The sequence below is a fragment of the Pundamilia nyererei genome, unplaced genomic scaffold, assembly GCF_000239375.1.
Source record: "Pundamilia nyererei isolate P.nyererei 1_Seehausen unplaced genomic scaffold, PunNye1.0 scaffold00026, whole genome shotgun sequence".
NCBI classification, from domain to species: Eukaryota; Metazoa; Chordata; class Actinopteri; order Cichliformes; family Cichlidae; genus Pundamilia; species Pundamilia nyererei.
This window is the reverse complement of record NW_005187427.1, coordinates 4736166-4759859: the sequence shown is the minus strand read 5'-3', so window position 1 is coordinate 4759859 and position 23694 is coordinate 4736166. Positions and strand designations below refer to the sequence as shown.

General features: G+C 42.2%; 4 protein-coding genes across 4 annotated transcripts in view; 2 read left to right on the top strand and 2 right to left on the bottom strand.

Moving 5' to 3' along the window:
* The window catches only part of LOC102200735 (F-box only protein 40-like), a 14940-nt gene extending 6846 nt beyond the window's left edge, over window positions 1–8094 (bottom strand). Inside the window, exons 1-4 of the mRNA XM_005727895.1 lie at window positions 7898–8094; window positions 6810–6842; window positions 4978–5539; window positions 4185–4681 (exon numbers count right to left, since the gene is read on the bottom strand). Of these exons, the coding sequence (XP_005727952.1) occupies window positions 4185–4681; window positions 4978–5539; window positions 6810–6812 (1062 nt within the window). The 5' untranslated portion in view covers window positions 6813–6842; window positions 7898–8094. The remainder of the gene's footprint in view (window positions 1–4184; window positions 4682–4977; window positions 5540–6809; window positions 6843–7897) is intronic.
* Window positions 8095–8426: 332 nt separating this feature from the next.
* Window positions 8427–15319, top strand: LOC102200462 (F-box only protein 40-like). The gene is made up of 6 exons (XM_005727894.1): window positions 8427–8651; window positions 9225–10397; window positions 11825–12111; window positions 12281–12412; window positions 13784–14123; window positions 14866–15319. The coding sequence occupies exons 1-6, from the start codon at window positions 8649–8651 to the stop codon at window positions 15082–15084; spliced, it is 2154 nt and encodes a 717-aa protein (XP_005727951.1). The 5' UTR covers window positions 8427–8648; the 3' UTR covers window positions 15085–15319.
* Window positions 15320–15611: 292 nt separating this feature from the next.
* On the bottom strand, window positions 15612–18771 carry LOC102212781 (TLC domain-containing protein 2-like). The gene is made up of 5 exons (XM_005727942.1): window positions 18593–18771; window positions 18417–18499; window positions 18191–18273; window positions 16334–16539; window positions 15612–15810 (listed from the first exon to the last, which is right to left on the bottom strand). The coding sequence occupies exons 1-5, from the start codon at window positions 18769–18771 to the stop codon at window positions 15612–15614; spliced, it is 750 nt and encodes a 249-aa protein (XP_005727999.1).
* A 945-nt stretch (window positions 18772–19716) lies between these two features.
* The window catches only part of aifm5 (apoptosis inducing factor mitochondria associated 5), a 14085-nt gene continuing 10107 nt past the window's right edge, over window positions 19717–23694 (top strand). Inside the window, exons 1-9 of the mRNA XM_005727941.1 lie at window positions 19717–19732; window positions 19823–19913; window positions 21318–21427; window positions 21654–21763; window positions 21846–21890; window positions 22719–22800; window positions 23066–23178; window positions 23267–23353; window positions 23524–23615. Coding sequence (XP_005727998.1) covers window positions 19717–19732; window positions 19823–19913; window positions 21318–21427; window positions 21654–21763; window positions 21846–21890; window positions 22719–22800; window positions 23066–23178; window positions 23267–23353; window positions 23524–23615 — 746 coding nt within the window. The remainder of the gene's footprint in view (window positions 19733–19822; window positions 19914–21317; window positions 21428–21653; window positions 21764–21845; window positions 21891–22718; window positions 22801–23065; window positions 23179–23266; window positions 23354–23523; window positions 23616–23694) is intronic.

The following is a 23694-nucleotide window of genomic DNA, read 5'->3' as shown; positions in this document are numbered from 1 at the left end:
GGAGCAGTAACAAAGGTGTTGCGTTTATATTTTTGTTGAGTGTATTTAGTGTATATCAATGTGTGTGTCTCCTATATGATATATGCAAGTGACATTTTTCATTGTAACAGCGATTCATACAGGAAAATGACTATTAATAAGGTTGCTCAAACTTTTGCATCACACTGTATATAGGAACATAGTGAAGACAAGTTACTTAAGAGAGTAAAAAGAGGTTAGTTTGTTTTGGAGTAGAGCTCCATTTATTAAGAAAAATTGAAAAAGACAAGAACACTCTTTAGAGGTTTGTGGGTGGCTCTTAAAAGAGCCGTTGTGGGGAAGTCACTCGGACTTCAAACAGGCTACTCCTTTGGTTGCTAAGACACAGCTCCTTACGCTGAGAAGTGGGCCATGAATTTCTCCCTCACCAGGACAGCCTCTCTGGAGGAGTTGTTTGCTGCTACACGACCCAGGCCTTGCAACGGCTCCACCACAGCAGGTGCCACACCCCTCACAGCAGGTGCCCCTCTCTCATTCAAACAGTGCAGAAAATTGTGGAGAACACACGTTGCCTTCACACACTTCTCCGCAATTTCAGGACGGAGCTCCATTGAGCGCCGATACAACCTCTACTGTGAGGAGAGGACACTGAAGGCACCCTCCACTCTCATCCTGGCCCTGGAGTGGAGGTTCTTCTCTAGAGGGAGGAGGCGTCCAGGGAAAGGCCTCATGAGCTCACGCCACAGCGGGAACGCTTCATCAGCCACAAAGACATGGGGCTGGGCTCCACGGTGTTCTCCACCAGGTAGAGGCTGGTCAGGAGGCAGAGTCCCAGCCCGAAGAGCCTGACCAAAGGTGGAGTTGGCCAGAATACCACCGGGTCCTCCCGTACCCCCCAACATCAATAACGCGGAAGCGATACCTTGCATCCACAACTGCAAGGAGAACCATCCGGAGCTCCACAGCAGAGAGGGAAGTTCCAGCGCTGCTGGGATCCCTCTCTGCTGTGGACCGCCAGTCTCCAGGTGAAGGCACAGCCATGAAATCATCCACTAGACAGTCCCAGATGGCCGTTGCTACCTGGGGGATGATCTGGCTCACCGTGGAGACACCAACTCGAAAACTGAACGCGATGGTCCTGAAGGAGTCCCCGGTGGCAAGGAACCTGGACAAAATTGCTTAAAATTAGTGTTATACTGCAGTTACAAATACATTATTGAAATTCCAAAACACTTTTGTGATGTCAGATTTAAATTACAAAACATAAATCTTACATAAAACATTTTGTAATTATAATGATAATTACATAATGTATATTAGATATAATCTAAAACAGTCTGCGGGGATTATATAGAAATATTCAACTATCCCAGAATTAAACCTGGTCTAAATAAAAAAAAGGAGTTAGTATCACTACAAAGGTTAACTCACAGTGGTCCTCATACCAGTTTGCTATCAGCAAACACCGAGAGCATATATTGATATGACACCACAGCCGTGCTATCATTGTAAACACTGATAACAGCATAAATCGAATTAAATCGGGACTTGATGAGACCTTTCGAGTATCACTAGAAATATTATACACAGTCGTCTCTGTACCACAGTTTGCTTTCAGTAAACACCGATGCATTCACTGTTAGCATAGCACACCCATGTTAGCAGTGTATAAACGGATGGTTTAGCATATATTAGCACAGGTATCAATAAAGGACTAAGTATTAAACACTTTTACTAACTTCAAGCAGATGGACAGGCGCTCTGCAGGTAGGATTGAGCGCCTGTAGTTGGTGTCTAGGCGGAGATTCTGGGACTGACGCGGGAAAGCAGGTCCTCAAACTGGCGAGTGAAAGACGTGGTATCGCTGGAATCGGCCGTCATCCAGGCGCAGCTCCTGGAGCAAATGGTGAAACTCACCAAACTGCTCACGCCTCTGGAGGACCTGATGGACCCAGGTACGGCGAGGACGTATTTTACGCCGCTGCACTGCTCTCCACAGTACATAGAGAAGGGAGACTCTCCAAGCTCTAGCTCGACAGCTGCCATCTTGCAAAGATACTGTCTGGCACAACTTCCTCCCACATTTCCGGTTCACGCGCATCAAAATATGCAATTTTGAGGCGCAGGCGCGATGGCTTTTTCTTGGACACGTGTTGAGGTGCGAATGTGCACGAGTCAAATTAGGGGCGTTTGGGGCGTTTTCGCTCGTGTCTATCCGGTTGTTCAGTCTGACGTCACTAGCCGTGTCTGGGTCTAAACTCCGCTGCAGGTCCATATATCAAACGATCACTGTGGCATTACTGAGAGTTGAAAAACTGTCTAAAGTCTTTCATCTTTAATAAAATGATCAGCGTTCTGCTCTACCAGGTGTAACAATTGAGTTTAACATCCAGGCATCCATGAAAACGGAATTTATGACATTTAACGGAGTTAGAAGTTAGCAGGGAGTTAGCTCGCTAGCTTCTATCTAAATACAATATAGCATGTCCTGACTGCTGGGTTTTGGAAACAAATTAAAACGTACAGCTTTCTTATCACTTCCAGCATAAATGAAGACAGAAAACTAAACAGCAGTGACGTTTGTAGGGTTACTGAAGTTGGGCTAGCTGGTATATAATGATGTGCTACGTGACCGCTAGCGACATAGCTATGTTAGCATAATATAAACAAGCTAACTTTTTTTTCCACTCGATAAAAGTTAACGTGAGTTTTCTCGGTGGTCAGAAACAAATGTAGTCGCATGGCAGGATGCTGTAAAAGGACCAAACTTCAGCCAGGAGAACAACTGAGATAATCCATCCACAACACGAGGTTAGTCATTCATATACTGCTGCATGGACTGGGCTGTAGTTACATCCTAAGGTTTTAAAAACTGAGCTTAAATAAATGATTAGCGGTAATAAAAGCCGAGGGAGGTCAACAGTGATCACTGACTGTTTTAGGAGCTTTTTGAGATCAAATAGAAGAAAATACATAACATTAAACATGTTAGCAACACAAAAGCCATATTAAACGCAGACTACTTTAGACCCGGAAGTAGGATTCGTCGCGTCATCACTGAACAACCGGATTGCGTTTGGTGTGAACACACTGTTGATTTTAACAGTAGTTTTATGGGACCTTTTAGCTACAGCTACTTATCGATCAATTAATAGTGAGTCTCAAATCAAACAGACTCTGGACTCAGTTAACAATTATCAGTTTGTTAAACAGTAACTTATGTTGCTGCAGCCCAAGAGAAGGGTTTTATTTATCTCCCCAGTCTATGCTTAGCTTTGAAGCCACACCCACAAATATTATATAAAATCAATTAGCCAAGTTTTGAAAGATTCACTTTGTTAGTGGGGTTTTGGACACATGTAACCACTAACTATATTATATATTATATACCATTAATATTTGAACATGTGACAATTGTTCCAGTCAAAATGAAGACTGGTCTGCAACCATCTGGCAACCACTGGTGAATTACCAGCCAGTTGGCAAAGATTTGTAATTGCTTTGGTCGCTAATGTATTATTATGGTATTAGTTTGAATTGAAGTGATGGAGTTGTCTTCAAACACCGTCCAGCTACTCACTTTAAAAAGTATGACACAAATCAGAAATGGAGACTGTAATTTAAAGTTCTTTTGTTGATTTTGACCTCTTTTCTCAGAAGTTTAAGCGAGTAAGTTGAAATTTAGAAGTTTTAGAAATTTTGAATGCAGTTTTTTGTGGGACAAAGAAGCTTCCATAGCAATAAGAAACCTCAGTAAATACTATATATTTCTTTTTTCCTGCAAACCTCAGCTTTGAGTGTTGGATACTTGGTAATAAGTCTGTTTGGATTTTAACATTGTTGAGTGCAATTTGTCTTTGGTTGGAGCTTTTAGCAGCTGTTATTTGTGCTTCACTCTTAACGTTTTCATTTTCCACTTCCTGCTCTTAGTTAAAACCCAAAATCAGATGTAAAAGGAGCTCTTAAAGTCTAGTTTAGATTTTGGACTGTTTAGAACTGGTCTGAATGGTCATACACGGATGGAAATGACGTCCTAGTGGCGTCTATCCATCTATCCTCAAAACCTTGAATTTTGCACATGAAAAATGAGAGACGTAGTAGCAATTCTTTTCTTTTTTTTTAAGTAAGGCAACAGTGGCACTTAAACATCCTGTTCTGTCCTATTTCTGTTTTACAATAAAAATAAATGAATGTAGTTTCATCACCTTGAATGAGCGCAGTGTCTGGACTGGAATAGGCTCCAAGCTGCCGTACACAAAGTCTTTCTCCCTTGGAGTACAGGCCTCGATTTGTCCAAAGGCTAGCAGCATGCGACCATGATGCACCACGTACATGTTGTACTCCTGTGGTGTGAGTTCCTGCCCCAAACGGTCCAGCACTCCCTCCTGCCATGGGGCCATCCCGGTCTTACTGGTGTCCACTGGGGGACAGTTTTTGGCAGCAGAGCTGTCATTCTCTGCGTCCTGCCTCTCAGTCCCTTTTGGATTTCTGCCACTCTGAGTTTTTCCCTTGTCACCAACGTTTGGGTTTTGTTTGGGGTTGTTCAGATTTTCCTGAGCGGCCTCACAGCCGCCTCTGTCCATGCTGAACATCATCTCGAACAGGTCATATTTATCTTTGTTGATGCCTGAACCTTGCACAGCACTGTTTGGTACAGTCTGTTCAGCACCACTATGCTCACAGGAGGTGTTTTTAGGAAGACCTGGAGAGAAAAAATAAATGAAATACACTTTTCAAAGAGAGAAACTGAACTTTACTGAGTTTCAAAAACATTCAAAAACAGTTGAAGATGTTTTAGTTTAATCCAGAAATATTCTGTGCTGATAGAAGTGTTAAGGATTTATTTATCACAAATCTATTTTTAGAGTACCTGAAACATGATTTTAATCTCACAAAATTCAATTAATTTTTAATCTCTCATGGGTTTTAGGTTTTCAGTAACTCTTAGGCAGATTTTGTTAGGGAAAGCATCTTTTGAAAAGCACCACTATTACCCACCATCACTGGTATCTTCGATTACGACACCATTGACTACTCCACCAGCTGCTGCTTCCTCTTTCATCTCATCATTTATTTCCTCCTCTTCCTCCTCTGTCAGCTCCGGATAGAGCGGCTTCATTTTTAGGCGGCTGTAAAGGTCTTTTTGATCGATTATGGCCATGGCAAGGTCCAGAGCCTCCTCCTGTCCCTCACTTTCTTTCACCAAGTTGTCCTGCAGGGCTTTGTGGCTGTGTGGGTTTGTGTCATCGGTCGGCCAACGGAGCCACTCCATGGTGCAGCACACCACGCTGGCCGGGCACACCTGGAGGTGGGATGCCCGTGAGGAGCGAGGCAGCTGAACAGGGCATCCGTACGCAGCATTGATGCAGGGCACCCTCACATTAGGGCAGAGCAGCAGGTGATCCTCTTCTTTGCACAGGTGGAAGAGGGCGCCACAGTGCAGACGGCAGGGGGTGACCGCACAGCACACAGAGGCCTCCACCCGAGCCCTGCAGCGGCGGCTGTAGCAGGAATCACAGTGGATGTGCTGCTGCATCCTGGAGGCCCGAGAACGCCGACTCTGATTTGGATCAGGAAAAAACCCAGAATGATTCAGTGATGACAAGATGTTTACAATATATGAAAATATGGCTCATTAAAGGTGCAATATGTGAAATTCCCTGGAATAAAGGGATGCTTCAGAACTCTATGTTGGTCTGGCATCATAGGCATAACCTGTTTGCACTGCTTCTTGCTCTCATTTTAGCTCTCAATTTAGTCTTTAGATACAAACTGATAGCATGTGCTATTAGCATGCAAACTTTGGTGGATATCTCTACAACACAATACACATGATCTGTTGTTTCATAATCTGTTGTTAATTTAATAATATTTGAATCGTTTTTTTAAATAAACCTTATTTTGAAGAATACCACAAAAGGAGTAGGACATCACATGGATTAGGATACTTAGAGAAAGATATATGACAACCAACAAGACGAGACAGAGCAGGTAAAGAGAATAGGTGTGGTGTGAATGTGAGAGTGTGTGTTGAGTGTGAGGGTCCTCATTTCTCTTCAGTCCAAAATAAATGCACTTAGGATGGGTGAAAAAAGGGAATATAACAGTAATAATGATTGTAAAACTACTACAGAGACAGTCAGTCAGAGACTATACTCAGAGGATAGCTCTGGCACAAAAGGTCACTGAGGTCAAGAGTGATGGTTTGTAAGTGGAAATCTTTTCTATGGTGCGCATAATGCAGGAATTACAACTGTTACAAGTCCAGTTTCAGAGCTCTGGTTCACCCCCAGACCTGATCGGAGTCGGGGGACAGCCTCCTTACAGTATAAGTGGTTTGTTGATCATATTAAACTCAGAGGATCAGAGAATTTAACAATGAAAAGAGTGATGGGGGTTATCTCAGTTAGACTATATAGTTACTATATTCAAAAGGGGGTAGCTTGGAAAGGTGGGGAGTTCAAGTTACATGCATGCATGATTATTTCCATTATCTTTAAGATACAACAATGATAATATCATAATAATACATAGATCTATTAGAGCTAGGCAATGGGGTTGTCTAGTCTTGATAGTACAATAGTAATAACACTGTCCTTAATACCACACATAAGTCATTATAATAATGAGTGGAGGACAGTGGGATATCAGAAAATAGCATTAGCAGTGAATTATCTACATTATTCTGTATCTGAGTAGACATATGTATATATGAGATGGAAGCAGGTTTGTCCATTGGTTTAAATAATCTTTAAAACCAATAATCTTACATACTCCACCTTTAAAGCTCTATGAGCTTCAATCTTTAATTCAGATAAAGTCTGACTCACCATATTAACGGGACTTCAGCTGGTTTTCTAACTCTGCAAGAAGAAAATACAAAGCAAATGTATATGATTGACATTTCTGTCAAGCATGATATGACATGATATGACCTTTCTGTGACATCATCCCAACACTGAATAATATAGGCCACATTTAATCCACATGCAATCCATCATCACTGGTCACGTACAGTATATCAGATTGTTAAAGACAAGTAAACAAAGAAAAATGAACAAAACCGAAGCTCATATGTTGCCATAAACCATTAAAATTTTTTACTTAGTTCATCTCGCACTCATTCAAACCCACAAATTTGTTTCTGTACATTTGTCTGCATAAAAGGGTGAAAAACTCCAAAGTCACACAACAGAATCCTTTGGAGAGTTCATGCTTCTCAGTCTGGTTGCTGCCAGGATGTGTCAGAGGTGTTCAAACAAAACATATTACTACCCTTTTGCACGACTTGAGAATCTAAATGTTTTCTAAACCTCTTGTCCGATCCCGAGCTGCAGAGGGGAAGTTGTAACTGGAATCTATCAAGAAATCGGTACAGACAGAGAAAGCAGAGCAACCTCTCGATTCAAACCTAGAACGACAGTCTGTGAAGCAACAGTCCTAACCGCTGCACCACCATGCCATCCTGACCGGACATGGTTTTAAAAACTGAAGGAACATCTGCAAAAAAAATATTGTGAAAGTCAAAACAGTTTCCCACTGTTTTGCTTTCCTGTTCAGTAACAAGTAGACTCTGACAATAATGACCTAAAACAGGCAAAACAAGCAGGCAAATAAGTTCTGGGCAGCATTTCTACACTGATGCAGCAGCTTTTGCACTAAGCGTAAAACAAATGTCACTTGGCTCTGGTGCAGTTTTAAAGACACCCAGAACGAGCTATGGCCTGTGTGGCTGTAAATCTCGACACGTACAAGTCAGACGAGCACTTAGATCAGCTGAAATATTTCACTTCTCCACTTTTATCACTTGTTCGAGCAGTTTCACTGGAATCCTTTCAAATTAGAGATGAAACCAGGTAATCTCAGAGAATTTCAGCACATTCACAATGGAGTCAAACCGTCTCGACGAATACCTTACCGGTTGGACAGCACGGACGAGTTGTTTTTTTCTCTTTGGTTTTATAACGTTGCTTTCTGTCCCCGTGCTCTTTGAACTGGTAGGTTATAATTAGCCAAGCAGCACAAGCAGGTTCACAAGTAGAAATAACTCCGTGCTCAGCTTCTCAACATTGCTGCAGCGGGGAGCCACAGGTGCCAAACTTTATACAAGACTTCCTATCTCCGTATTCACTGCCTGAGTTTATGTGTCCGAGCACAAGTTTGTTAGTACAAGTACATTAGAACAAGTAGCTCAGCCTCTGCTGCAACAACTGCAAAATAAATTCACTTTGACAGTGTTTTGACAACACTTAAATATCCACTAGAGGACTCCGTTTGGATATTAAGCAAGAATCTGCCTCGTTTTGCTGCGCGCAGAATGAAAGTAGGCAGATTTCTGATGCAAGTGTCTGAGAAGACCAGTAACCCAAACCATGTCTCTGACCACCCGTATAAGATTTCTCAGTCAGTGCTGAGCTCTATTTATAACACACAAACACACATAACAGACACACATGGAAACACTTGGTCTTTAAAAGTACCAGAAGGAGTGCGAGGACTTTCTCTCCTTTCAAACCTCAAACCTTCTTTGGATCTTACGCCACAGGATTCTGCTGATATCCTCTGATTGTCCATTTACATGCACTGGGCTCAGTCTGATTAACAGTTTCCTTTCTGTTCGCAGGGCAGACCTGCAGCTTCAGAGACCTGGCACCAGAGGATCTGAAAAAATGGTATGATTTCATTTTTGCAGTCGTCAGATCCCCCAAAAAATTTCAAAACGCTGTTGGTTGTTTTTCCTTCAGCAGCTTTACATTTGTCACATGAGGTGTGTTATGTTTGTCATCTCTCCATTGAACACATATGTTGTTTGCCGAAATCTTTTTTAAACCTGTCTTGTTATACATCTATTGTTTCTACTTTTAAAAATTGACAAAAGAAGCTGGCTTAGTAAGACCTCCTGAAAAATCAGTCTGGTCTCTCTTAGTTTTTCCAAATCAGAGTGATCGTTCTTGGGCATCCAACATGCAAAAGCATGTCCAGTATGATTGTGCAACAGCACAGATTTTTCTATGATATCACTTTGTAGCTCAAGACGGGATAGTCAGTCAATGTAGCAGCCAACACGATGTGCAGAAAGAAAGTCAGGTTAGAAACAGAACGTGCGACATTGACTCCTTCTTCACCTAATTCTTCTACATATTTCAGCTTTAATGAGTTGTGTTTTAATGTCTTGTGTTGCTTTTTGAGTAAGTCATCATTCTTACACGGCTGGCTCCTCCTGTTTATTTTCTCATTCAAATCAGAGTCACCGTTCTCGGGCCTCCAAGGTGCGCCACCACATCCACTGTGATTCCTGCTACAGCCGCCGCTGCAGGGCTCGGGTAGAGGCCTCTGTGTGCTGCGCAGTCATCCCCTGCCGTCTGCTCTGTGGCGCTCTCTTCCACCTGTGCAAAGAAGAGGATCACCTGCTGCTCTGCCCTAATGTGAGGGTGCCCTGCATCAACGCTGAGTACGGCTGCCCGATCCAATTGCCTCGCTCTTCACGGGCAGCTCACCTCCAGGTGTGCCCGGCCAGCGTGGTGTGCTGCTCCATGGAGTGGAACCGCTGGCCAGCCAATGACGCCCACTCCTTCCCAAACATGGAGCTGCATGAAAACCTGCTCAGAGAAAGAGCGCAGGGAAGGTGTCTGGACCTGGCCTTGGCTCTGAAAGACCAGGACTGCCTCTTTCACTCCATGAAGATGAAGAAACTGTTCCCAGAGCTGATCCAGTGTGTGGAGGAGGAGGAGAGGGAGGAAAGGAGGATGGAGGAGGAGAGAAGGAAGGAAAAGGAGAGGAAGAAAAAGGCCATGTTGGAGAAGGAGGCAGCAGAAAGGGCAGCTGCAAAACAAGCCAGTGAGCTCGCCTGGGCCTCTTTTAACACGTACAATTTGAATGATAATACCCCTGATGACAAAGAAGAAGAAGAAGAAGAAGATGAGGAGGAAGAGGTTCAGGTCCAATATGAGCAGGGGCTTACACAGGAAGAAAGAGAGGCTCTTGCAAGGGCATCAGGAATAGAGGCTGATCATCTTGAAAATTACAGCGCCTGGGAGCGAATGTTCAGCATGGAGATGGGTGGATGCAGGGAAACTGAGGGGACAGCTGTGGCAGGAAGGGGACGGGGACTGGCTAAAGGGAGGGGGAAAGGCTTGAGCACCGTTATGGAAGAAGATAAAGCAGATACCTGTGGAGGTGCAACATCATCAAACACCTGCAAACTGCTGACCAGCACTCTGAACAAGAAGAAGTTTACATATGAGCGCCTGGAGCCAATGAAGATCATCACTGTGCGCACTTTCAAAGTCCCGACCAGCTTTTCTGCCAAGCAGAGCCGCATCCGCAACCCAGGTTTTTACAAAAGAGAGAGCAAAGCTGTGGATACCAGTGACCTGGGGGTGGCACTAGAGGCAATGCCAGTGTGGGAGGAAGTTCAGGTGAGGCAAAGAAATTGAACCTCCTTGTAGACTTTTTGTAAAATTGTCCTTTTTAGACCTGCAAAGGCTTTAAAAAAGTCACTAAGGTCCAGCAGAAACAAGCAGTGAACACAGCAACGATTCATTCAGATTCATTCATGCATTCAGACCTATCAGCAGACAGCTGCTTATTGTTCATGTAGCGATGTTGCAATTCAGTGGAGAAATATACATTTTTATATGATTATGATATAATAAATGAAATGACAAATGATATGTTTTGCTTGATTGCTTACTTGCTTTTAGCTTTATAGTTTTCAGTCTCTATTGACCCCAGAGGAATATATGTTGCATTCTGTTTCACGAGATAGTTGCTAATGCTGTGCATTTTGTAGTTTTGTTAGAGAGGTGACCCATGAATTCAGAATGGCTGAAAAGCTCTGTAGACAAGTCCAGTAAAGGATTTCCACAGACTCAATACCTCCTTTTGCATTACTCATAATGAGTTTAAGACTTTCCATGTGCATTAGTTCTTCCTGCGCTCCCATCCACAGTCCTAAGACGTGTATGTCAAAGTAATTAAACATTATAAATGATTCAGCAACCTCATAGAGCTGAATCATTGTCCTGAATTGTAAGGTCACCTTACAACAAAATGCAACAATAATAATATTAAAAGAGATTTAAAAGCCAGGAATAATATGATTGTAAAACATATAAAGCATGATGGTTACAGCTGACACCCTGATGAAAACAGTCTAGCTGATGAAGGTGAATGGTAATAAGTTTGAAGCGAGAAGACGTCAGGAGAGGAGCTGAAGCTGAGTGTAGGCCAGTGATGGGGTGTACGCATGAAGGACATCTGAAAGAGATAGATAGATAGATGGGCTTGGATTTTTACTGGAGTTCTTTCAGGTCATTTACAAAAATGTATCTCTATTTTCATTTTTATTTTCTTCGGTAGGTTTTAGTGCTGGGACACATGCAAAAATTATAAAATAAACCACTTAAGTTGGTTATCTAAGAGGAGAGTGTGGCTTTGCTGCAGGACAATATCAGAAAGAACTGTTGGTTTTTTTTTTTTGTTGTTGTTGTTGTTTTTTAGGGCTTTTAATTTCTTTTTACATTTTATAAGCCGACAGTGTGAGTGAAAAAACTTCTTTCATGTTCTTGAGCAGGAATATATCTTTCTTGTACCTTCTTAGACTGTATTTTAAATCCTGGAGCATCACAAGCCAATGGAACAAAATGTGCAGAGAACAAATATTCATGTTTTCTCAAAGTACGGAGTAAACAAACAAGTGTTACTGTTTACTGATGACGTTTTATGTCATATTTGTCATATGTTTAATAAATGAGAGTCGTTTTTGCTTTCGTTGTTGTTTAATGCTCACCAGCTACGAAGCTCCCCGATGAAATATTCCTCTGTTGTTTGATTGGCTGCTCAGGCCTCTCTGCTGTGCTCCCTGGAGAAGGAGCTGAGGGGTCACCTCATTGCAGAAAGCGTGTGCACAGACGGTCTGTTAACAGACGAAGGCACGCAGACCTACAGCTTTCTGTCGGCTCCTTTCCGGAGAAACACTTCGCTGGCCGACCTGACGGCTGTCAAACCGCTTGAGCTGCACCTTCAGCTGCAGGTGGAGAGCGTCACCAGCCGACATCACAAGGCCAGCTCCGCCTTCACCTTCCTCTGTGGACACACCTTCCAGCGCAGAGAATATGGCAAACATTACAAGTGAGTTGTTTTTTCTTAAATATTTAGGTTTTGCATCGTTTAAAGAGATTAAGACCTGAACAAGAAATACACAAAGCAGTCACTGACTCAGAATGATGCTCTAAACCCCATCTGATACTGTGAGAGCAAAGTGATCTATTTCTAATAAAAAATGTTCTGTCGTGTGCAGGAACGTCCACAGTGATATCCAGATGTGTGTAAACGGATGGTTCGAGCAGAGATGCCCGCTCGCTTACTTGGGATGCAGCTACAGCCAGAGGAGATTTCAGCCCTCCACACACGAAGCCACCATCAGCTACAAGTGAGAGAAATCACAGAGTTCATCGAAATGTAAACAAATTTAACTGTGAGCTGAAGCGTGTTAGAGGGGTACAGGGTACACATTCTAACTGCACTGTGTCCCAGTTACATTTCTAATTCACCTTCTGAGCTTTATAAACAATAAAAAAAAATCAATTCAGAGTTGTGTAGAAAATAAAAAAGCTCTTTATACAGTCATGTGATAAAGAAAGTTTACACAGGAGTGCATAGACTCCTGTGTAAACTTTCGTGCTGGGCAGAGAGTAACTGCAATAATCTGAAAAACATTTGCAAGCAACAGTGAAGTACATTTACTAATTACGTCCTTTGTACAGATGAGTCCACAGTGGAGGTTTGGCAGAAACTAAGCAACATGTGAGCACAAACACCTCAAACTAACTTTAAAGCACGGTGGTGGAGGAGTGATGGTTTGCGCTTATTTTGTAACCAAATGACCTGAGTGCACTGCAGCCACTGACTTGAACAAACAAAACCATATCAAAGTATTCAAGAGTCAAATGTGAGCCTGGGTCATGCAACAGGGCAATGATCTCAAGTACAGGGAAAGAAAGTACTTTTGCAATGACCCCGTCCAAAAACTGATTCAAATGCTGTGGTGGGAACTTAAGAGAGCCGTGCATAACCGTGCGCCCACAAACCTCCATGACACAACATTGTAAACAAGAGTGGGCAAAGATTCCTGCACAGTGATATCAAAGTCTCATAAAGTCTTGCAGAAAATGATTACTTCACGTTATTGCTGCTAAAGATGCTTCTGAATCTGAGCTGCTGAATCGTGGCGCGTGTAGATTTTTTTCCCCACACTTCTCTTTATGTCAAAGTGAATCGTGTAAATCTGCAACAACTATTTGTAACCACTTGAGGGCAGCAGAAACACACTATCAAACTGACTAGTTAAACATTTTGCACATAGTTATCTGTTCACATATCCTGCAGATGCAGAGCACAGCTGTCATGTTTTGGCCTCTTTGAGTAATATTTTCTCCTTTTTGGATGTTTGTAGCTTCTACAAGCACACAAATACACTATCTGTAAGTTTAGCTCTTAATGCTTCACTCTTATATTTCATTGCTTGCAAGGTGTCCCTGATTTTGGTTTTGGGCTATAAAATTGAAAGCATCAAACTGAACAACGCTTCAGAACTTCAGTTAATCTTTTATTTCATCACAAGTCACACTTTTAACATCACACTGTTGTGAAAATAACAAATATGATGCATAAATTAACCTTAAAGCTACTATAACTTTTATTTTAACAATCTATAACTGAGATCAGAGTCAAAGCATTTTAATCCTCTGCAAATAAAAATCCAATACTCTTTCAAAGACCACAGTTTCGTCTGTACTTTCAGCGATGATCTAGGCTGCTTCAGACTGATTCCCACCACCTCTGTTTGCCTGGGTGACACTTCCCAGACATCCAGGAGCATGGATGCCTCCACCAGCTTTGCTTGGAGGAAGAGAGGCAGTCGAGCGGGAGGAGCGGACGACTCGCTGAGCTCTCTTCCCTACGAAGTGCTGTGCCACGTGGCCAGTTTCCTGGACAGCTTTTCCCTGTCCCAGCTGGCTATGGTGTCCCACCTCATGAGGCAGGTGTGCTCCTCTCAGCTGCAGGAGAGAGGGATGGTCACCCTCCGCTGGGAGAGGAAGACCTACTCTCATGGAGGAGCCAAGTGGAGGGTGAAGCAGAGGGTAAGATTGGAGCCACGCTAACAGGACTCACAGTAGACATAATGCGAGATATTTCATGTTTATCAGAATCAGAAAGACTTTATTTATCCCCAAGGGGCAATTAAGATTAGAAGTAAATATTAGAAATAAAGGCAAGAATACAGCATAAAAGAAGGAAGATATGAGGGACGAGTGCAAGTTTGGCTTTGAGCTGGAGGCACAAGAAACCAGATGATTGTTGATCTTGTTGTCATCATGTAGCAGGGTTGCCTTGATAGTAATCAAGTGATGCTACATTTAGTTTAGAAAACACAACGCTGACGTTTCTTACCAGGCTGTTTAATTGTTGAAGGCCAAAGAAGTAAGCTCATGCAACATTTCACAGCAAAAAGTCACTGAATGAATGCAATTTAACATCTTTGTAATCATGAGTCTTTTTTTCTGACTTCATGAATCACATAATTCATGCTGTGACCACTTGGAGCAGATTATATTAGAAATATTGACTTCACCCTAAAGAGCACCCTTATCTAAATATAATTGAAGCAACTTCAGAATAAATAAAAATGACAGATTGAATGGTTTCCCAGTTTGGAAAAGCAGAGGCCTGCAAATCACCTCATTTTTTAAACTACTGTAATAGTGACCATTCTGGACAATCAAAGCACTGAAAGATTTAATGTGAAATAAAATGTGAGATATCCCACTTTTGCAGTCAGGACCTTATATTTAGTTGCATCTCCATCGCTGTTCATCACTGCAGGTCTGGCAGTTCAGTACCTTGTTCTCTCCGGTGGATACGTGGTGCTTTCAGGATGTGCCGCCTATCTCAGAGCATCTAAAGGTGTGTCGTTATTATGAGAGGGAGTCCAGGACGGAGAAGATTTACCTGCCACGCATGCGAGAAGAAATCCAGCCCAACACAAGCTGCAAACCTCCCACTCTGGTTACCATGTTCCAGCAGAAGAGAATCATGATGTAGTTCACTGTAAACTGGTCTGGTTTGGGGTTTTATTGCATGTTAACTTCTTTTCCCCCTCCTTCTATTCCTATATCTCCTGCCACTGCAGTTCACTTTAAAATTACAGGAGAAAAATCACAATAAATATCAAATTAAAGCTTACAGAGATAAGTTTTGGAGTCACGTGTTGAACTGAATCTTAGAAACTACATATATTTAAAAATGATGTCAGAAGAGCACTGAAGTTCATTTTAATTATAAATAAATCAATCAAGTTACAGATATCTGCTGTTTTTATTCACACGTTTCTTTTTCACAGATGCTTTGCAAATGGTTATAAACTGAAATGAGAGGGATTTCCTGACTAAATAGTATCACCAAACACTTTATCTTATGCATCCACATTTTATTTTATTTTATTTTGTGTTACGCCTGTAAACTAAACATATTTGCTTAGAAAATGAATTGCAAGTGCAGCGTTAACCACGTGATGAGGTAGAAAACGGATTCAAGTCACTTGTGCAGGAGTAACACAGCTCTGCTTCCCCCTAGTGGTTCTCAGTGGTATTGCGCATGTTTTTGAGGATATCCGCTTTAAACATTTTATAAAACATCGCCACGTTCATGGTGGAGATGAGACTCAGGCCGGCGGCCCCCATCATCAGGACATAACGAGGAATGTGTTCACTGTGACGGGCCAGCCAGCGGCTCATCCAGCCCAGCGTGCAGGCACGAAACACCAGAAACCTGCAGATGAAACAGAAGAAACAAGCTGACAGATACCAGTCTACACTAAAGTCACCATGCAAGGCCCAGATAGTGAAAGCTTGGGATTCAGTATCTTGCACAGTATCTGAGATATTGATGTGGGAGCAGCTGGGATAAAACTGGCACATCTGTGATTATTGGACAACAGTTTCAGGCAGATAAACACAAAACAGGCCTTTCAGGAAACAGATTAAAGAAGTAAAAGTAGAGCGCGGATGGTTTCCTGGAGGCCTCACAACTTTAAGCTCAACAATTCTGGTTACACAACCAATTATTAGGTTTCGGGGGAATTAGCTTTTTCCTCTCCTTAATAAATGAAGCCATCATTAAAAAAAATTAACGAGGCTTTACTCAGGCTAAGTTTGCATAATATTAACATTTATTTGATGTAACATATTCAAAAACACTTCAAAATGCTTTTAAAAAGGTGCTTTATGATCTATTCCCACCTCGCATAAAAAGATCATTTCTTCCTGCTAAAAAGAATTCCTGAACCACCTACGTTCCCACGTTGAGCCAGCTGGTGATGCTGTAGGCGAGAGAGGGCTGAGGGGCGGTGAGTTCAGTGCCTGGCTTGTTCCTCCGTCCTGAGAGGATGAGGAGCTGTCTGAGATGAAGGAAAACCGAGTTGATCTCTACCAGCAGAGACACCGCTGCAAAACCCAGATAGAGGCGGGACGTCACAGTCAAACCGAAGCATGAGATCACCTGAGAGAAATGTTAAAACAGCACATGCAAAGAGACAGCAATACAACACTTTATTTACACGTTAATCATGCAAAAATCACAAGTTTTAATCATGGAAAATGTGAATTAGCTCATTTCAGACCAGCCAGAAATGAATGTCAGTAAGTGATATATAGAAACCTGCTGGACCATGATTATTAAAGGCTTTATAGCCTTTAATAATCATGAATTTTTATGAATGAATTTTTACACACCATCATTAGTATTTGGAGGATGAATTTCAGGTTGTCAATCTCCACACGTCCCCTGAGATCAGCTGATCTGTGCCAGCACACACCAGCTGATGGCTCTGCTGATTGATCTCATAATTATCAGTTTTATATTGGCTGTTATTGATGCGTGCTGAGAGGCGACGCTGCTGCCCTCCCACTATTGAAAATAATACCGCAGGAAATAACAGAATGACAACAGAAGAGAGTTTAAAATGTTAATAAATCGCTGTAAATAAAGTTTGGTAAAAGAGTTATGTAACTAAACATTCTGTGAGATTTTTTTTTTTTGCACGAATTTAATGAATTAAGTATCTGGATAAATTAAAAACAAGCCAAACTTGATGAAGGAGAATATACTGTTGGGTAACCTCAGGAATGTGGTGACCCACTCTGAGAAAACTGGACGCAAACATATAAAACTTGAACCTTGAACTTTGATCAGAAAGGCTTGTGCAGGATTAACAGTTCCCCACGTAAAAATAAATAACTCGTTGTGTCTTTGGATAAAGTAGAACCTGCATAGAGATACTTAGCAGCACAGTCAGGAGCAAACGCACCATGACACAACATGTGCTGCCTGAAAGCGGGTCTGCTGTATGCGCTGACAGTAAAATCACAGCATAGAGCAGCACGACTGAGGTTTCGCTCACTGATCTCGTCGTTATCACCCGGATATGGGATGAGTGCTATCACCAGACTGACTCAACTTTGTGCTTGTGTTCTTAGATTACACACTCAGGAGATGAAACAGTACTCAGATCCCGTATTTTAAATGGATGACAGAAATTAAGCTTATGTGAAAGTTCAATAAGGAAGATCTGTAATCACTCATCTGCCTGCTTTCCTGGCTCTTCGGCTGCTAGTCTGTTCATTTCATTACTGCCACTTTCCCCTGCTGTCAATCTCAATACTGACATCGTTATATTCTTCATTACTACTTTCTTCTTGCCTGGCTTCTTTGAGGCGATCAGCCTCCAGTCTGCGTTGTTTAAATCTGTGATCTCTTTTCAGACTCATCTCTCATCTTCACTTCACTGAACTCAGGTTTCGTCTTCACCCCCACCAGCATCTCAACTCCGCAGGGTCTTGTCCAAAAAATCCTATCAAATCCTATCGTGTGAATAGCTGCATCACTCTACCTCCATATTCAAAAATGTAAAAAACAAAACAAAAAGCAGCTCATTATGATCTCTTATGAGGTCATAATTTTTACTTACATTTGTAAGGACAAGAGAGAAGTATCTTAAGTATCTTATTAACTGAGATAGATGGATTATTATTCCCTGTTTTTGTGTAAAATAAACTGATGTGTTCCCGTTACAAAAAGTGTATGTTGGTTCATGTTTTCACACTGTGTTAGCAAAAACACACCCAAGCATTAGACCCACAAAGGTCATTACCAAAGAGTGGTGGAGGAGTAGATCCCAGGACTGTTTGAAGGGCTGGTTCAAGGCCATGTCTAGGAAGTCGTGGATAAAATACCCTGGAGGAGAGGTAGAAATATGCGTGCAGGCTAATGTATTTAAACAATGCTAAAGTATTAAACTGCTATCAAGTTATTTTTTGAAATGCAATGTATACACATTTGCATGTGTGTGTGTGTGCGTGTGTTTGTGTGGGCATCACCTGTGGATACAGCTACAAGACTGTGGGAGTGCAGGGAGCAAAAGGAGATCAGGTCCGCCATCATCTGAGGGTGACGGTAAAAGCTGCAGGGCGAGAGAGCCCACAGGAAGAGTGAATATCACACGAGTAGAAAACAAACGTCCACACTACCCTGACTGCTGCGCGCCTCTACGAACCATAAAACAGCCCCCGCTCCTGTCAGGCAGCTGTGAGCTAACGACGTGCTGACATTCCTCCATTTCCAGGCTTTCCTCTGTGCCGGCTGCGGTGTTGGCAGGACTCTGATGACTGCATTGAGCAGTTTGAAAGAGCCGGCAGAGCCTCCAGTGAGCAGAAGTGTTGATTTCAAATCCATAACAATAGTTGAGCGGAGTTCACCTCACGCATGTCCAGTGCATACCTCAGTGGAAACACGCTTCATGAAAAGAGAGCATGAGACGCTTGTGTCACTGTGAGGTCACTGTTATATATCATATATTGTTTCTATAGTGATAAACTCATAGCTGATAGTAAAGGGCCGTGGACACATAATGGTACGATTGCCTCTCAAGGACAACAACCCTGGCTTTCATAACTCACTTTCGCTTCATCTTTATGACATCTTTTCAGCAGTACTGTTAGGTCTGCTGAACAGTTCAGCAGCTCTACTAGCCCCACACACATATGTACACACACGCCAAGTTTTCCAACAACTGTGATCTCAACAATGTTAAAAAAAGAAACGTTTTGTGAAAGCCGAGTTGATGGCAAACTTGATGTTTGCACCGGATGTTCTTAATGAAATTCCTTGTGGCACATATGGGCGAAAATCTGATAGACGTGCAGCCTCATGTGTGAATGTGACCACAGTGCCTGACTTCAGTGTTTCTGCTTTAGAGTGAATTATGCCCACCTGTGGTTGAGTAAGTGTTGCTTTGTCGCCCCTCCATTCAGCGTTCAGCCTCGTCAGCCTTTCTCTGTGCTGCCGTTGTAAAAAAACAAAAGAGCAGGGTCTCCTTTCTCTGCGACAATACGGCGGCTGAACATGAGCCGCCACAGTGCCCAAACTCTCCGCTCACTGCCTCACCGAAGACACTTTCCAGGGTGATTAGAGCCAAATCATCTACTTTTCACTGGACCAACTGGGATGCAGGTTGGGGATGGACTGGTTCCCTTGGAAATGGACTCCCATTGTTCATCTGCTGAGAGGAAAGCAAAGTGACGCAGGACTCAAATTGTTTCCACCTGAGCGTCTGAATAACCTTTAATGTCCCTGGGGTTCGCCTTGGTGTCTGCGAGCTCTTACAGCTGAATCACAGAGATGTCGACCAAGCCGCGTGAGTAGCCTCAGCAGAGTGGTGTCTGAAAGTAAACTGATGATCATTCATTTGATGACTCATTTATTTATTTATAATGTGTTTGGGCAGCCCGCGGAGAGCTCACGGACTCTGATTCAGAGAACCCATCAGAGGAGCTGACAGAGGTGGTTTGTCTGGAGTCAGACCTGCAGGATGGACAGTAAGGAGGGGATGGGGAACCTGCAAACATATGCCTTTGTGTTTTAACCACATAAACAGTTATTGCTATAAATTTTAAACTGGTCTCAGTGTGACATCTAAAACACTTGAATGATTTATAGCAGGGATGTCAAACAAAAGGGACAGGGACCAGAAACGGCCCGGCAAAGAGTCCAATCTATTTCGTTTTTGTTGTTGTTTTTTGTCCTCACAAAAATGGTTAATTTCTGTGAATAAACCCTTTTTTCTATTATTACTGGTCAGTCTGAGAAATTAGACTTTTTTTTGTTATTTTCCACATTTATTTCTTACAATTTAAGCTCAAAGAGTCTTGCTCAGAGATTTCTTTCTTTGCTAAAGCAACATTTCTTGGCCTCTCTTTTTCTTAAATTAAGACATCTCATAACCTTCTTTTCTTTGACAGAAAGGGGAATTTTCCTTGGGGCTGAGCTGTATGTACCTCACAGTGTAAAACGCATTTGACCACAAAACCCCCTTTATTTAGATTATTTAGACACTCTGTGGGGTCTAAATGACAGTGGGGGTCCCAGTAGATGAAAGCTCTGGAGTGAATATATGTCTGTGCCATCTGGTCAAAACTGTAGATCAGACAGTGAATACCAGCCTCATAAACACGAGCCAGAGACACTTGGGCTATTGAACCTGTCTAAAACCCAACAATACTACGACAGTTTTAGTGAAAATACTACCAGGAGGCCTTGTCATTGATTGTACCCCGTCAAAAACTCCCCATGGTTGCAGTTTTATCAAAAAATACAGCCTCTGCGGGAACAGGGGAGGGGTAAGGCATCAACAAAGTGAGTACAGTTTATAAGGAGGATAACACGACCACCTTGTCTGTGTCCACGTCCTCTGGCTGAACTGAAGCTCTGGTTTTCAGACTTTTTCTGGCACACCACACTTCAGAATCAGCAAAAGGTTGATGGCCCACAGACTACAGTTTTCATCGGGCACTTGTTTTTTTTAAATAAAAAAGCCCAAAGTATTCAAAAAATATTTATGCCCAAAATGGTAACTTTATGTAATTTGATTACATGTAAATTTTTGTGCATAATTTTGTTGTATAAATTCAATCTAAAACATTACATTTAATCTAATCTGGTCAACTAACTTACTTGATAGGTGTGCATTCAGTTTATACCCATTAATGATGAATTATTTTAATACATAAACCTTTGATTTTATACATTTCAGGTGCATTTTACTTAAAAAAAAATATTTTTTTCAGTCCAGATAAAGCCATCCCTGCAGACACGACGCTTCCACGGCTGGAGGAAAAGACCAAGTTGAAGTGTTAAACAAGCTTAGATGTACAAACAATGAAATTTATCTTATTCTAAAAAATTAAAAACCTCTCTCTGTGTGTGTGTGTGTGTTATCTCAGGATGATGGAAGTTGAAGTCGGACATCACGGTGTGCTGCTGACGCGCAGTGGGGGTAAATACAGCGCCATTGGGAACCAGTGTACACACTACGGCGCTCCACTTAGCAAAGGTATGAAGACAGGAAGTCTGAAGAGGAATTTCTGTGACATAGATGTATTTCAGTCTTGAGTCAAGTCTGGGTGCTTGTGTGGGCAGAAAAGTGTCATTTAAGGAAATTTATCTTGTCTGTGCACACTGTAAGGTATCAGACTGGTCTGAGCTTCATATGTGTTTCTTATGTTTTAATAATTTGTCTTCATCTTGTATTTTTCTTGTGCGCATCTTTGTGTGTTCAGGTTTTATTTCGGGGAACAGAGTGCGCTGCCCGTGGCACGGCTCCTGTTTCAATGTCCACACAGGCGATCTCGAGGAATACCCCGGCATCGACTGTCTACCTTGCCACAAAGTATGAACCGGAGAGACAGATTGATACAAAGCTTATGAGCACATTTGCTGTTGTTTAAATGTTTTTATTTTCTCTTTTGAAGGTCCATATTCAAAACAGCAAAGTGTATGTGTCCATAAATAAAAAGGTAAGTAGGTTACCTTTTCTGTTTTAGTAATATGAGGCCAGTTTAATCTCCTGGTATCGATCTCTTCAGCGAGGAAAGAAGGCCATACACAACTAATTCTGAAAACCTTTGTCACTGAACACAGCTCCCCGCTGCATTCATGAACACTAGTTAAAACCCAGCTACAGGAAAGAGAGGCTGAAATTATTGCCAGGGAGTAACTGTTGGAGGGAGAACCTGGATTTTTATGGTGGAGGCGATAAACACCAGTTGATGACCTGACTCCAACATAGCAGACTCCTGGTACTTCTGCAACCCAAATCTGTGACCCACTGAAACAGTTAGCACATTACAAAACTTAACAAAAGAGGACCTTTGCAGTTGAAAACACAGATTAATCAAAAATGGGGAGCATATTGCTTTAAAAACTAAAACAGTTGGGCCCCAAACACTTATCATTTTGTTGTTTTTAAAAAAATAGGATGCTACAGAGTGGAATTTCCCTGCTTTTCTTAAGTGTGACGTGTCAATAAATTCATACTGAGCACATTTTCCCCTTAAAAATCATTAAAATATCAAGTTTTATCTTTTTAGTTCATCACTGACTCAAACTCTTACGCTTTATTTTGATTCACATTTTTGGAAACTGGTTTGTAGCTGAAAGTTGCAGTGAACAAATGCACTGAAGGGCTGTCTCATGTGACTGGCTGATTTGATTTGAACCTAAGAAATCAACCATGAGTGTATTTTTAGGCAACTGAAATAATATCCCATGAATAATTTTCTGTTTGTAAATATCACTGTTGGTACCTACTGATGACCTGACCACGTGTTTGATCCATGATTCAGACTCTCAGGCAGGAGAAAAGGACAAAGCGTATGGGCACTGCAGTCCCAGGAGTTACTCACACTGTTCTGCTGCTGGGAGGAGGTGAGTGTGGACCAATATGTGTGTGTGGTTGTGTGGCTTCAATTGGGCACTTAACTGGCATCTTCCACCATGTCCTCTCAACAAATAAGTAAATGTAACAATTTTGCCTTGGGATTTGAGTAAATGTGTCAGGAAAATGAGATGCTTCTCTGATCCTGCAAAAAAGTACATGTATGCTGTACATGGATACGTGCAGGTATTAGATTGAGTTGCCTCTGATTTGCTTCCTTTGTGTGTGTGTGTGTGTTGTTTTGTGTAAGTGTAGGAGCCGCTTCACTCAGTTGTGCTGAGACGCTGCGGCAGGAAAACTTTGGTGGCAGGATCATCATGGTGACCAGAGAAGACCTCCTACCTTACGACAAAACACGTCTGAGCAAGGTTCAGCACAGCGAATAACTCGACACAAACACATGAAAGTCTCTTTATGAATTTTCTTCACTTCACTGGAGTTTCGCTGATTTCACAGGTGATGAACGTGGAGAGCGACAGCATCCTGATGAGGAGGATGGAGTTTTTCCATCAGTATGACATAGAGGTGTGGCTCAGGAAAGAAGTGAGTACTTCCTGTATGACAACATCCTGCATGTGCTTGCATCTGTGTTTTATCTCATAGACATTATGACCTTGAGGTAAATCTTCATCCGGACAGCAACACATGTGGGAATGACTTGCTATCTATGTGATTGAGTCATGCTTTGAAACTGGTTGCTGATGTGTTTGCAGGCGCTTTCCGTGGACACAGACAAGAAGACGGTCACATTTGATGATGGTTCAGTCCAGAGCTACGACCAACTCCTCATTTCAACTGGCTGCAGGTACAGACAACCTCACAAATATGTGTACAAACCAGGGACGTGCAGAGAGGTTTAAAGGGGCGGGTGCTCAAAGTTAAAA